This window comes from Xyrauchen texanus, chromosome 38 (assembly GCF_025860055.1).
Source record: "Xyrauchen texanus isolate HMW12.3.18 chromosome 38, RBS_HiC_50CHRs, whole genome shotgun sequence".
NCBI lineage: Eukaryota > Metazoa > Chordata > Actinopteri > Cypriniformes > Catostomidae > Xyrauchen > Xyrauchen texanus.
The window spans coordinates 11,900,304-11,915,771 of NC_068313.1; the positions used below are offsets into that span (position 1 = coordinate 11,900,304).

General features: G+C 37.8%; 1 protein-coding gene across 1 annotated transcript in view; it reads right to left on the reverse strand.

The window, feature by feature from the left end:
* The window catches only part of LOC127632036 (prostacyclin receptor-like), a 77,105-nt gene extending 63,081 nt beyond the window's left edge, over nt 1-14,024 (reverse strand). Inside the window, exons 1-2 of the mRNA XM_052110500.1 lie at nt 13,682-14,024; nt 11,518-12,453 (exon numbers count right to left, since the gene is read on the reverse strand). Coding sequence (XP_051966460.1) covers nt 11,518-12,342 — 825 coding nt within the window. The 5' untranslated portion in view covers nt 12,343-12,453; nt 13,682-14,024. The remainder of the gene's footprint in view (nt 1-11,517; nt 12,454-13,681) is intronic.
* Nucleotides 14,025-15,468: the final 1,444 nt, after the last annotated feature.

Consider the following 15,468-nt stretch of genomic DNA (forward strand, 5'->3'; position numbering starts at 1 on the left):
AGGAGGTGATATGGATGAAGAATGTGAATCACAAAAAAACAAAAGAAGGAGTGAAAAGTGAAAGTGAAGGGAAAAGGGCTTAAATATTGATCTCTTTCTTACTCACACCTATCATATTGCTTCAGAAGACATGGATTTAACCACCAGAGTCATCTGGAGTACTTTTATGTTGCTCTTATGTGGATTTTGGAGCTTCAAAATTTTGCCACCGATTCACTTGTATTGTAAAAAAAATCTTTGTTTTGCATTCAGCAGATGAAAGAAATTCACACATCTGGGATGGCCTGAGGTTGAATAAATTACTAACCCTTTAAGCCAAGAACACAACTAGACTGAAACTAATCGCCGTTTGATGTTTAAGGTCTGACTAATCTGTGACAATGCCCCTGATTGTGTTAAATTCTCAGTGTGTGCCTGAGAATTGCGCTCTTCTAGTGGCCCTTGTCTAGTGAGAAACACTGCAACTAGTTGCAGATTTCAAATTGATTCTGAGTCCTTAGGAAAAAGTGCAAAGTAGAATTTTCATGATTTTAACACCTTTTTTATAGTCTGTTTATTATAGAGGGGAAGTTAAAAAACATTCAGCATGGTGGAAAAGCCCAAAGATGAATTCTGGCAAATGTAACGCTCTTGCAACTTAGGAAAACGTACCTTGAGACATAACATACAAAGTTTCAAGTTATTACAATCCATCCTTTAAAACTAGAACTGCGAAGAATCACCAAAATTTACAGTTGTACTCCTTTCTGACATAAAAACTCAAATGGTAAAAATTTGTCCTTGTCTTCTATTAAATCAAAGAAATACATAAACTAAATAAATCTCACCGAGGGGTGCACAACACAATCGAATAAGCAAGGCAAATAAAAGCTGAAAACACAACAGAAATAGCCACAACAAAACAAAATTAAGTCACAACACAAAAGAAAATACAGCACAACAGAAATAAGCCACAAAAACAATTATCAAGCACAGTACAGCCGAAAAACCACAGCACAATGGAAATAAGATGTGAAACACAATGAAATTAGACGATTTATGCATGGAATGGTATACAGAAAATGTTCCTTCTCTCTGAAAGATATCACTGACATAAGTGTCCATCTCACCGGTCTACGTGAAAGCACTAGACAGTTAACAGCAAACAAAAATGTGACCACGGGGCGCTTTCTGTCTGTCGATCATTTTGTGCATACCCATAGTGCTGTAGTTGAAGTGGATCATTCAGGTTTAATGCCATATTAAGATTCATAACAGTTGTCAGTTCTGGGTGCTGTTTTGCTACTGTTGTATTTGACAACTGCTGCTCAACTCTGTGGTGACGGTCTCAATGCTATCATTGGAGGGCGATGTTTTGGAAAGAAGAGGCGTGTCTATTCAGTGGCTCAGTCTTGTGGAAGTTCCAGAATGGTTAAAATTGCTTACAGCAACTTTAAGTACCTTGGTCAATATCTGGTTGGGTTTCTACCAAAACTCTTAGTTCACATTACTTCATCAACATTTGCTTCAATCCATTCCAGGCAATGATGCGAAAATTACGAGACACTTGGAATAAATGCTCAGTTCCTCGGTCAATGCTCTCTTGTGATGTATTGACCGGGGAGCGCTTGCAGTGACTAGTGTGATGAGTGCTCTCTGCATCTTACATGCAGACTCATGATCTTTCAAGCATTGTCACACAACCTAAAATACAGTACTTAAAAATATGTATTTTTTGTTAACTTTGCTGTGATGTGCCTACATTTTGCTGTGTTGTGACTTCATTTTGCTGTGCTGTGGCATAATTGTGCTGTGCTGTAGCTTCATTTCACTGTGTTGTGGCTTAATTTTGCTGTGCTGTAGCTTCATTTGGCTGTGTTGTAGCTTAATTTTGCTGTGTTGTGGCTTAACTGTGTGGTTCTGTAGCTTCATTTTGCTATGCTGTGGCTTAATTGTGTGGTTATGTAGCTTCATTTTGCTGTGTTGTGGCTTATTTGTGTTGTGCTTGTAGCTTCATTTCACTGTGTTGTGGCTTAATTGTGCTGTGCTGTAGCTTCATTTCGCTGTGTTGTGGCTTCATTTTGCTGTTCTGTGGCTTAACTGTGTTGTGGCTTCATTTTGCTGTGCTGTGGCTTAATTGTGTGGTTCTGTAGCTTCATTTTGCTGTGTTGTGGCTTAATTGTGTGGTTCTGTAGCTTCATTTTGCTGTGCTGTGGATTAATTGTGTGGTTATGTAGCTTCATTTTGCTGTGTTGTGGCTTAATTGTGTTGTGCTGTAGCTTAATTTCACTCTGTTGTGTATTATTTTGCTGTGCTGTGGCTTAGTTGTGTTGTTCTGTAGCTTCATTTAGCTTTGTGGCTTAATTTTGCTGTGCTGTGGCTTACTTTTTCTGTGCAGTGACTTAATTGTGTTGTTCTGTAGCTTAATTTCGCTGTGTTGTGGCTTAATTTAGCAGTTTTGTGGCTTAATTGCACTGTGCTGTAGCTTCATTTCACTGAGTTGAGGCTTAATTTTGTTGTTCTGTAGCTTCATTTCATTGTACTGTGACATAACTGTGTTGTTCTGTAGCTTTATTTCACTGTGTTGAGGCTTAATTTTGCTGTGCTATGGCTTAACTGTGTTGTTCTGTAGCTTTATTTCACTGTGTTGAGGCTTAATTTTGCTGTGCTGCTGCTTAATTGTGTTGTTCTGTAGCTTCATTTCACTTTGTTGAGGCTTAATTTTGCTGTGCTGTGGAATAATTGTGTTGTTCTGTAGCTTCATTTCACTGTGCTGTGACTTAACTGTGTTGTTTTGTAGCTTTATTTCACTGTGTTGAGGCTTAATTTTGCTGTGTTCTGGCTTAATTTTGCTGTGTTGTGGCTTAATTGCGCTGTGCTGTAGCTTCATTTCACCATGTTGAGGCTTAATTTCGCTGTGCTGTGTCTTAATTGTGCTGTGCTGTAGCTTCATTTCACTTTGTTGAGGCTTAATTTTGCTATGCTGTGGCTTAACTGTTTTTCTGTAGGTTCATTTCACTGTGTTGAGGCTTAATTTTGCTGTGCTATGGCTTAACTGTGTTGTTCTGTAGCTTTATTTCACCGTGTTGAGGCTTAATTTTGCTGTGCTGTGGCTTAATTGTGTTGTGCTCTAGCTTCATTTCGCTGTGCTGTGACTTAACTGTGTTGTTCTGTAGCTTCATTTCACTTTTTTGAGGCTTAATTTTGCTGTGCTGTGGCATAACTGTGTTGTTCTGTAGCTTCATTTCACTGTACTGTGACTTAACTGTGTTGTTCTGTAGCTTCATTTCACTTTGTTGAGGCTTAATTTTGCTGTGCTGTGCCTTAATTGTGTTGTGCTGTAGCTTCATTTCACTGTGATGAGACTTAATTTTGCTGTGCTGTGGCTAAACTGTGTTGTTTTGTAGGTTAATTTCACTGTGTTGAGGCTTAATTTTGCTGTGTTGTGGCATAATTGTGTTGTTCTGTAGCTTCATTTCACTGTACTGTGACTTAACTGTGTTGTTCTGTAGCTTCATTTCACTGTACTGTGACTTAACTGTGTTGTTCTGTAGCTTCATTTCACTTTGTTGAGGCTTAATTTTGCTGTGCTGTGGCATACTTGTTTTGTTCTGTAGCTTCATTTCACTTTGTTGAGGCTTAATTTTGCTGTGCTGTGGCATAATTGTGTTGTTCTGTAGCTTCATTTCACTGTGCTGTGACTTAACAGTGTTGTTTTGTAGCTTTATTTCACTGTGTTGAGGCTTAAATTTGCTGTGCTGTGCCTTAATTGTGTTGTGCTGTAGCTTCATTTCACTGTGTTGAGACTTAATTTTGCTGTGCTGTGGCTAAACTGTGTTGTTTTGTAGGTTAATTTCACTGTGTTGAGGCTAACTTTTGCTGTGTTGTGGCTTAATTGCGCTGTGCTGTAGCTTCATTTCACCATGTTGAGGCTTAATTTCGCTGTGCTGTGTCTTAATTGTGCTGTGCTGTAGCTTCATTTCACTTTGTTGAGGCTTAATTTTGCTATGCTGTGGCTTAACTGTTTTTCTGTAGGTTCATTTCACTGTGTTGGGGCTTAATTTTGCTGTGCTGTGGCTTAACTGTGTTGTTCTGTAGTTTCATTTCACTGTGATGTGACTTAACTGTGTTGTTCTGTAGCTTTATTTCACTGTGTTGAGGCTTAATTTTGCTGTGCTGTGGCTTAAATTAGTTGTATTGTGGCTTATTTCCATTTTGTTTTATATTTGCTTCACTAATTTGGTTGTGTTGTCTTCTTGGTCACCATGCATATCAGATATTGTAACATAGTTCCTTCCTACTTCATCTTCTTCTAAGCCAGCGTTTCTCAACGGGTGCGGTACCGCCCCCTAGGGGGCGTTTGGACAGTGTTGTGGGGCGGTGTGAACGAGGCAGCAGAGAGGGGGGCGCTCAGGCACAAATGGGGGGCGTTACTCAGAGGTACTCAACAGGCGGCCTGCGCAAAAATCTTTTCAGCTCTTCTCCTTAGCCTATGTCTTCGTCTTGCTCGGATTACTGCTGCCACTTCACCAGGAGGATATGCCAGGAGAGCCGCTTCCTAAGTTACACATGCTTTTAAGAGGCGGAGAATTTTCAAGCATAAAATAGAGCGCTTTCACCGGCTTTTTCTGTACATAACGCTGAATACATAATTAGGCGCATAATTAGTGCTCAGGGCTCACACTAATGACCGTAATTAATAAAAAAAAGTGGCTGTTTTTGACGTCGTTTTTCTTCGGTTCAGTTCAGGTGGCCGAGCTGTTGTCGATCTTTGTTCATCATTTGAAATCAAATGACCGTTTGTAGGCTATTCAAATTTGAAGCCTAGTATATATTGCCTAATTGAGTCTTGTGAACGACCGCTGCTTTTTCATTGGCCATTTAGGTTAGTTACGTTATTGTTCACGTGATTGGTTCATCTTAAAAAAATTTGTGTGTGAGCCTGAATTTGTTTGAATTTCTAAATACATTTGCAATACCTTTCAAACAATCCATTTTTTTCCAAACACAATATTACTCAACTTGAGGCTTTTACATGTAGTTTTTAAGGAACTTCTGTTTCAGTTTTTTTTTTTTTACCAAAAACTCAGGCTTCAGGTATCAGTGTTGCAATTGTTTGGCTGTAATAGTATTTCTGAAGTGTTTTTGTTTTTTTTAGTTTTTTTTTTAGGGGGGGGGGGGGCGTTAAGAGGATCATGAAGAGGTCAGGGGGGCGTTTGTTCAAAAAAGGTTGAGAACCACTGTTCTAAGCTAATCTGCTGGTTATGAAATGCCAAGGCTGTATACCTTTTATACATGCTAAAGTGAATAGAGCCATGCAATGCGGTATGGTTTAATTTTACACAGGTTATATATTCTAGTTATATATTCTTGTCTCTATATTCTAATATTCCAGTATGCACATTTTCCTGACAAGCAGAGGAGAGCACAGGAGAACAATGTATTAAGTTTATTAATTTGTAATATTAATTTGATAATAATAATAGCCTAATAGTAATAATAATTTAATACATTAATGTGAAAACGAGCCAAATATCGTCTTGACATCATCAAAGGCATCAGTCATCGTCGATCCCCGAGATCATCATCTGTCGGCACAATCATAATGTGCATTTCTCTCTATAAATTAACTAAATGTACAGACAGTCTCCTTGCTGTTTTTTTCGATACATTCAGAATCATTACCACTTTCGCCAATGTCGCTGCAGCGCGCTTTGTGAGTATGCTTGTAAAATTCAAATTTTAAAGGCTCGTTTTTATTGTTTAGTATTTCTTTGTAATGTAGAACAGTGTTAGCAATGTTACTTTAAACATTCTTTCTCAGCCCTGGAACTTAAACCATTTTCTGATGCCCCCCAAAATATATATATTTAAGTAATTAAATATCATAAACGTGAGACAACTAGTCAACTAATGGCTTAAACTAATGACTACTAGTCGACTAGGAACATTTTTGGTTAGGGCAGCCCTACCGATTTCACTGTGAGATCATACTGGTCTGCCATATAAATAAATGTTAAGGTGCTCATGGCTCATTCTGTATTCTGTACATAAAATTAATACATTTTAAAATCAAATGTCCGTAATGGCACCTTGACATTAGTGAATCAATATGTGTTAAATGTTAACCAATCAAATTTAAAGAGTCCACATTAAAGATCAGAGTACAAGGGTGGCTTTGAAATAGGGCTGGGTGATATGGCCAAAATTGTTATCACAATATTCTTTTTTTATATCGCTTTATATATTTACATTTATCACAATATACAGTACATCCACATTTGCACATTGCACTTTTTTTTTTCAAGTTGGAAAATAAATCAAAACAGTCACAATAGTCTCTACAAAATTGCATTTGGGGAATATTAAAGATCATCTGTTCGAATTGAAGCATAATGACAGCAGTCCAGTATTTATAAGAATATTTTTACATTCAAATTACATTCAGATACCCAAGTATGGTGAATGAGGAATGATACTGTATGGGGGTTCAGGTGTATCCCCAGAGAGAATAATTTAGGAAATGTAAAATCTGAATGGGGCATTTTGATATTTTCATTAAAGTGACAAAGACTAGGCTGCTACTAGTAATTATTATGATTAATAATGCTAAACTTAGAAGGAAAAAACTATATAGTATTAAGGTGCTTTGGAACCACGTTAATTTATGTGGCGCAACATGTCCACTCACATGCAGGGAAAAGAGGCGACGCATGCGGAGCGGGCATAAATAAAGCGTGTTCAGTGCTACAGAAAAATATTAAAAAATACAGCGCAGAAAGATCAGAGCTGGTGTATACAGCACTGTTGTTTTGTCACGCTGCTCACTAGAGGTGATGAGAAGGTGCAAATGTCGTCATGAAGTCTTGTGGTCCGGATGGAATCGCTACAGAATTGCAAGAGACAGAAAGAGGTACAGAGACAATCCAACAGACAGACTGAGAGAGAGCATCAAGAGTTATAACAGTCATTAGGTTGTCTCTAAAAGCTATAAAATATAATTAAATGCTTGTCACTTTAATCTATGCAACTGAGGTTACAAATGGATCTTTCTGTATTTGCAAAAAAATAAAAATACAGCACATTGTATGATTGATCTCTATCCTCTATTCAAAATGTATTATTGCAACTGCTTTCTTTGACTGAGGGAAGATTTTTTTTCTATCCATGCCTGTATGATTTTAACACAAAAACAAATTTTTGAGTGGTCCTTCTACATTACTAGGATTTTTAGGGCTGTTGCCAAGGCAAAGCTATGTGGTATCTAAGGTGTTCTTAATGGTTTTTATAACACAGCTCTCTGGAGTACTCGATTCTGATTGGTCAATGGCGCCACCTAGCAGTCTGATATTTATCTGTAACAACCGCACCTCTATGTATCAGACCGCTCATCTGGGTACTGCGAGCCATCATTTCTGCTTTTCGAATCACAGTGCGATCTCTACAAGTAAGCTTGTGATGAGTCTGAGTCACATGATGTTCTGAGTCACATTATGTTCTGGAGCGCATGTCTTAAGAGAGTTTGAAGATGCCAGGTTCAGGGTAATGCATTGTGCAGTGGAAAGATTTGGGAAGTGAAACCCTGTATATCTCAACAAAACAAAACCGTGAGGAAGAATGTAAAGTTCAATGATTGCCTTGGGATTTATGGAACTTTTTGGAAGATTGCTGGATTTTCACTGAGAAAGCTACTGATGGTCCCTCCCAACAACAATGGAGAGCAGATAAATTGTCTGATTGACTGAATGAACCAGACCAAACAAGTATTGTTTTTTCTTATATTCTTATGTTGGGTTTGCCAGTTGAGTGTCCATGGGACTGTGTAAATGTTGTTTGAAGTGCTGAAAGAACTCTTTCTGAACTGCACAGTGAACTGGTTTGCATAATGCTGGTTTGAATGGACTTAAGGATTCTTAAAAGGCCTAAGTGCATATTAACTCTGAGGTATAAGCTAATTGTGAACTCAGTCAAGAACTGTTAATGTGAACTGCATGTCCAATTAATTCTGAAACTGGTGGGTTGCACCCCAAGTAATTTGATAATTTGTCAAATGTCTGGGATATTTTTCTTATAAATTTATATTTTTTTGTGTGTTGAGCTGTGCAAATGTGAATCATTAATGCTTTGCCCTCATTGAATGATATTTTTTCAAAAATTAATAACAGTTTATGTGAATTGAGCCTTGCTGTTTGTGTGTTAATACTTCATCCACATATTAAGGGATCCTACTTCTTTAAATGTGTGAATCCTTTGTATGGTTGACTGACTCAAAGATTGAAGACATTTAGTAGGTTTTATCACCTGCTTGGCACCCCAATTAATTAGGTCAATCCGTTACAAGCTGATAAAATAATTTAAACTCAAATCAATGGTTCATGTGCACTTACATAATTTAAACTGAAATCAATATTAAAGCCCTGTAATAAGCGGAATGTCAGGTGGTTATTAATAGCACAATAAACCCCTTCAGGGTCGGGGTTATTTTGCAAAAACATCCAGCTTGACTATACATTATCCCTTATGTAGCACATAGCTAGGTGGTTGCAAGTTAGCTCTGAGTGGTCGCTAATTTGTTTACTGGCCCGAGTCTACAGGTATTGTCGTCAGCCGGACATTATTCTGATCACTCAAAAATTTAATGATTTGGGGGCCTGGCTAGCTCAGTGAGTATTGATGCAGACTACCACCCCTGGAATCGCGAGTTCGAATCCAGGGTGTGCTGAGTGTCTCCAGCCTGGTCTCCTAAGCAACCAAATTGGCCCGGTTGCTAGGGAGGGTAGAGTCACATGAGGTAACCTCCTTGTGGTCGCGATTAGTGGTTCTCGCTCTCAATGGGGCGTGTGGTAAATTGTGCATGGATCAGGACAGGGTTGGGAGGGTTACTTTTGAAAAGTATTCCACTACAGATTACAGATTATTTGCTGTAAAATGTCATTTGTAACATATTCCGAGATTACTCAAGGTCAGTAACGTATTCTACATAGGGATGCACCGATCCAATACCTGGATCGGTATCGGCTCCGATACTGAAGCTTTTAGACGGATCATAACGGTCCGACGAGCAAAATCCAAATCTGATACTGTGTGTTAGTCATATTCGTTACTGTCAAGCTCCAAAAATGACATAAAATAACCATTAAAACACCATAAAAGTAGTTCATATGACTTGTGCATTTTATTCAAAGCCACTTGAAGACATGTGATAGCTCTGTGAATTACAAAAGGCTGTGTTTAAAAAGTAAATATATAAAATGCATGCACAGCTCCAGCCCATCAGTGAATGGCGCTGCTCTGTTTACACACACTCACGGCTATATTTGGCCTTCACGGCAGTGCGCAATATTTGAGCACTACTCACAAACAACATCTTAGATGTAGATGCTCAATAGTTCGGTTCACTTATAATATGCATTTACTGTAGAACGGCACCGGAGGTGCATTTTACCAGAATTTAAATAAGAAGCGAATTAAACTACCGTGAACTTGCCTACAAACAGACACACTTAAAGGACTTCCTGGAGAGTTCAGAATGTCAAAATATAAGCGCGAGGGTTTAAAAGTTAAAAGTGCACTATTGAGATATGTTACTATATATTACTATTATAATATATTATTCTCATTTGTTTTTTGACTGTCTCAGAAGCGGAGGCAACTGAGACTAGTCCTCTTCCACCCGGATCGAGTTGAGTAACTGCACCACCACAAGGACCTACTAAGTAGTGGAATTTGGGCATTCCAAATTGGGAGAAAAGGGGATAAAAAAAATAAAACATTTAAAAAAGGGATGTAATAATATAACTCTTTTCAACAAGTTTTGAGGTATGATTAATGGTATGATTAATGTCTGGCACACAAATAAATAGTTAATTGATTGATTCATACATTAATTTATGTGTTTACTTTTTATGACTATTACAACAGTGATATCTATTACAACAGTGATATCACAATAGAGATAATTGCTAGCAAGAGCAAACACCAGTAATTAAAAAAACAAAGAATTAGACATACAGATTAGGCTTTCACGTATAAATATCACTCCAATTTTGCCATGTTCAAAAATAGAGATCCTTAGGAAAACATTTCCAAACTATTTTGATTGTAGACTGACATAAGAAAAGCAGGGCTAGTCTAATCCAGTCTTCCAGGGTTGTCAAGTTTGTAGCATTCCTCTACATTTAAAATGTAACACTGAAGGTGTGCTGAAATAACACAACAACTGGCATTTGGGGCTACAATTATAACATAATAGCCTTTGTTATGCAATGTAGGACTGAAAAGCTGTCCAAGCTCCCCCCATGGCATGTACACACCCAGTGATCTCTACATGCACAACAAACTACAACAAAATGTGCAGCTAGCTGAATAGGTTGAAGAAGGTATGTGTTACAAAATCAGGTATTTTTTCCCAGCTGGGTGATTAGGAAAAAGCAAACTTTTTGTTTGGTTAATCATACAGTATAAATAAACTATTAGTAGTGTGTTGGTGAAATTCATTAACAAAGACGAAAGATTTATTTTCTTATAGTGTGGAAATCTTGAACTCAAAGACCTTAATCTGGAGACTAAACAATCCACAACTGTGAATAATTTACTACCACATTGCAAAGACAGCTTGAATTACTTTTTAAGCAGATTCATTTGTTTTAAAAGCAATTATGGTTCAAGCATTGCCATTTCCAGTCTACTACATCAGTTTAAAATGATGTCAAGGGCTGGGAAAGAGCTACTTGACAGGGGTAGACTAGTAAATACATAGGATTTGTTCCACAAACACTAATCCTGGTCTAATCGGATCCTAACCTTTAGTAAATAGACTGGCAAACTGAGAGAATAAGGTTTGGTCCAGGACTAACTTTAATATGGACTAACTTTAATATAGGCTAAAACCAGGCTTTTTATCTATCTTAACCCGCTAAATTCAATGGTCAACAAGCTGCACTAATCTGATCCTGATCATAAAGGGGTTTCCACATGACTTGAGTCAGCATTGCAGAATACATTGAGCTCTATAGAGTGAAGCATCAACTTCAGCATTACTTATGGCACCATGTTGCGCTTCTATCAAGTGTTGCGCAGAGTGCTCAAAATTCAAATAATTTCAAGTTTGACCCTGTTGCCGCTGACCTTTCAAAGCAGCAGCCAGTGACTACCGGACAATTCAGATTATGTATCATAATGTGGGCAATGTCAAGATTACATTTAAAACAAGACATTCTCTGCAGCATTTAATCTGGAAATCAAAGCAGTGTTTGATTGATGGCCTAATGCAAGTCATGTGGAAGTGAAAAGACAGACAAAATGAGAGAATGAAGTTCGGTACAAGACTAACTTTAATCTATGTGTAAGGAAGCATTTCAGAGTGATGTCACTGTTGAAAAGACCAACATAGCTACGTTTTGCTGGTGAATACCATGGCTATGCTGATCCACTATGCTAGACCAGTGCCAAACCAGTACTAACCAATACTGTGTAAACTAGCCTTATTTTTGTACTGGTCTTTCAGAGGTAAGATCATAGAATATTTCCTGTACTCACAGTCAGAGGTAAGGAGCAAATGACGAAGATGAAGGTCATGGAGGCCAGCAGGAATAGATGGTCCATTTCTTCCTCTCCCTGTCCAAACCAGGTACTCAACCTCTTCTTTCGTCCGGCCGACACCACCGAACCCCGGCGACTAATTTGGCTCCGGTGCATGCGACACAGGCTGACGATGACCGAACCGTTACACAAGAAAACTACAGCGATGAGAAGCGCCATGAGTACGGCGTAGGACAGAGAAAAAGCCAGCGTTCGTCTCTCCTCGTCCTCACCCTCTCCTTCTGCCTCCATCTTGATGAAACACCATGTCCCAGGACAGTACTGCTTGTGCCGTCCGTATCCAAAGAAGGGTAGCAAGCAGAAAGCGAAGGTAAAGAGATAGATGAGGAAGAGGACAATCTTAGCGAAGCTTCGCCGTACATGTTTGGAGTAGAAGTAAGGATGACTGATGGCAAGACATCGCTCCACCGCCATGGTGCACAGTATGAGCATAGAGGCCAGGCCGAAGAATGTCATGGCAAAGGCGAAGAGTCCACACAGCCACCGATTTCCCGTAAGACCCACAAGGGATGTGCTTTGAGCATAGCAAATGAAAACCGGTGGGCTGAGTAAACACGTTCCCACTAGATCTGTCAGAGCAAGGCCTGTCACGAGGATGCAGAAGACTGAGGACTTGGTGCGATGCTCTTTCTGGTGGACCCCTAGGATAGCCAAGGCCAGCAGGTTGCCGACTACCCCGGCAATGAACATTACAGTGCTCATCACGGGGTTCCCATTCACATCGATTCGAGTGATGTTCTCACATGTCTTGTTTGAGAGCATGTTTAGACTGCCCTGCCCTTGAACCCTGACCCCAGAGGTAGGGATCGGGCAAAGGCAGTTTTGTCTATTCCACTAGAGTTGGAGTTCCTTTTCTTTGAGAATGCAAAGAAACTGTAAAAGAGAAAGCATTTCTTCAGATTTAAGAATTCTATCACACTTCCTAACCACAACCATAATTGCCTAAATAAAATGGTCTAAACAGTGGTTCTCAAATAGTGAGTCCGACCCAAAAATTGGTCGCAGATCTGTACTGATAGTCACTAACAGCAGTTAAACAATAATGTTAAATGCAAAGAAATGCAATTAAAGGCTTAGTTCACATAAACATGAAAATTCTGTCATTAAGTAATTCTGTTGACATTCTTCCATGGAACACATACACTGTGTGTTAGCCAGAATGTTAGGGACTGGCAGCCTCAGTCACCATTCACTTTCAATGTATGGAAAAAATGTGATAAAAGGGAATGAGGCTTTCACATCTCCTTTTGAGTTTATAGATGAAAGGAAGTCATATGAGACAACCTGAGAGTAAATGACAACAGAATTTTCATTTTTATTTGAACTATCCCTTTAACCACATATCTGGACAAAGTTTGGATAGCAAAATAAACAAGCTCAACTTTTTTTTTTTTTTTTTTTTTTAAAGGGGGAGAAAACGCTTTCCATATTTTTTGTTGTTGACATCAAAGACTGTGCATGTCCAATCAAACTCTACAGTATTTTGGCATCATTAAATTCATCCATCACGGCAATATGGCCAATACTAATAAAATATTCAGCTCTGTGTTTGTTTCTTCCATGTGTTTGACAGGTAAATCAAACTTCTGCTGTTGTTTATGCATTTAAATATTTATCAATTTTCCTTTTCAGCATATATGCATAATTTTCCATATTGTTAAGCCTATGTAGAATGCCAATTTTGATCTATTTCAATGTTTGATTTTAATTAATATTTTTTTGTAGAGCCCAGTCGGGAACCGCTGCTCTAAAGACACTGAACTTCCATAATTTCCAGAGTATACTGCTTCTGTTATCACCACACAGCATTTATATTGATATTTTATATTTATTCAAATATTTTATTCAAGACTAACAAAAATTGCACATTAACAATAACCTGAACATGATAATATGTTGTTATCTTGCATAAGCTCTGACTGCACAGGTTTCTCAATCTATTTCTTGTTCTTGCTTTATGTAATGTACAGTGGGGTCCAGATGTCTGAGACCACACTGAATTTTTAAACCTGAAAAAAAAGTCAGATTTCCTTGTAGGTTGTACTGTAGGTTGTCATGGCAATGTAGCATCGATCTTGAAATGTCACACGTCAGTACGCACCTGTCCGCGGGAAATCCATCCGCGTCTAATCACGACCCTCCATTCCTTTCATTTCTGTCACTCCAAACACAACAATTGAAAGGGTCATTGATATGACATTTCTTCGGTCGTCGTTTCTTCTGTAGGTTTTTCTTTATAAATGCATAAAAAAGTTGTTAGTTGAGTTACTTGCCAGTCCAGTTCTCGCCACCCACAGATTTCACTCGCAAAAACAAATCCACACTCGAGTTCATAACGCTCCGAGACGGTGCGGAGCCTCAGTATAACGAATTCAGCCGTTAGTTATATCAATAACTTCAGTCAAATAACAACAGCTTCTCACGTTAATTAAAGTCATACACAGTTCATTCCTCCATCTCGCTGAAGTGATGAGTGACACTTCTTCCCTCCAGCGGCTGCTAAATAAGGCGCATGAAAGAGGAGGAGCAGAGAACGCAAGTGCATCTGACAGTTTCTCTGCTCAGTTTTTACACATTTTAATGATTTGCATGAGACATGTGTTGTTGTTTTTTGTTTGTTTTTTTTTTTTTAACGGCAGACCGCAGAACAACGTACTATATATACGTGTAAACAACATCAAAAATACTCACTTCACGTTATTTATTTTGCATGATCATCTGACAAATGCTACAAACATCCCTCATGTCTAATGACCACTGGCTTAAACAATATTTAATAAAAAACAAATAAACAATATCTAATATATTATTAACCCTTATGTTCTGTTCGTGTTCTGAGAAACACCAAGGCCAATTTAATAGTAAAAAAAAAAAAAAAAAGTTTTAGCTTGATAATTCATGTCCTGATAATTTAAATCCAAATTTCGTAAACGAATTAACATCCGTAAGCATGAAAAAGTTTGCGTATATAAAATAGAAATAAATGCAATGCATTTGCTCATTCTCTGACTGGAATCAATTTGTTGTTTTGATTTATTTTTATTGTATTTTATATTTTAATATTTGTATATTATTTTTGCTCATAGCTTGTAATATAGGCTAATATGTTTTTCCTCAAACAGAAACAATATTATTGTTATATAATTAATGTTATATCATTTGGATTGCAGTCACTTTTTTAAATGGGTTTAGTTTTTTCTTATTATTCTGTAAATCAGAATATGAGGAATAAATGTCATATTAAGAGCTGTAGACACAAATACAAAAAAACAGCCAACAAATGTCTCCATTGATTTGCATTTTGGTCAATAAAAGGGAAACTGCCAGATGCAGCAATACTCTATGTGCAATATGTTCTTGAGTTCAGGGCCATAGCTAGTGGGGTCAAAGATGGTAGACATTCTAAGGGCCCAAAGGTCCAGGGGCCCCCACAACAACTTCTAAACTGTATTTTTTTATATATAGTAAAGGGGCCCAGAGCAATATACAGTTATTGGGGGCCAGATTATTTTGCTACAGCCATGCTCGAGTTGGCTATGTCGTGCTTTGAAGATTAAAGACATTCTTTATGTTTCATTGGGCACTTAAGACCAGTGTAGCCTACTGTAAACAGAACAAAATGTTGCAATGACTGTGAAACTACTGAAATCTGTAATGTCAGTAGTAGCCATTAGAAAAATAGGACTGCCTCAAAAAAAAATCCATGTATTAATTCACAAATAAAATATAAAATGCATTTATCCAAATAAATAAAATGTAAATTAAAAAGTTAATAAATACATTTTAACTTTTCAATTTGACAAACAGACGTAATTGAAATGATATGTAAATTAATTTTATTGTTAAATGTGACTTAAATTATCAATATACATCACTCGGGGCCTAGTT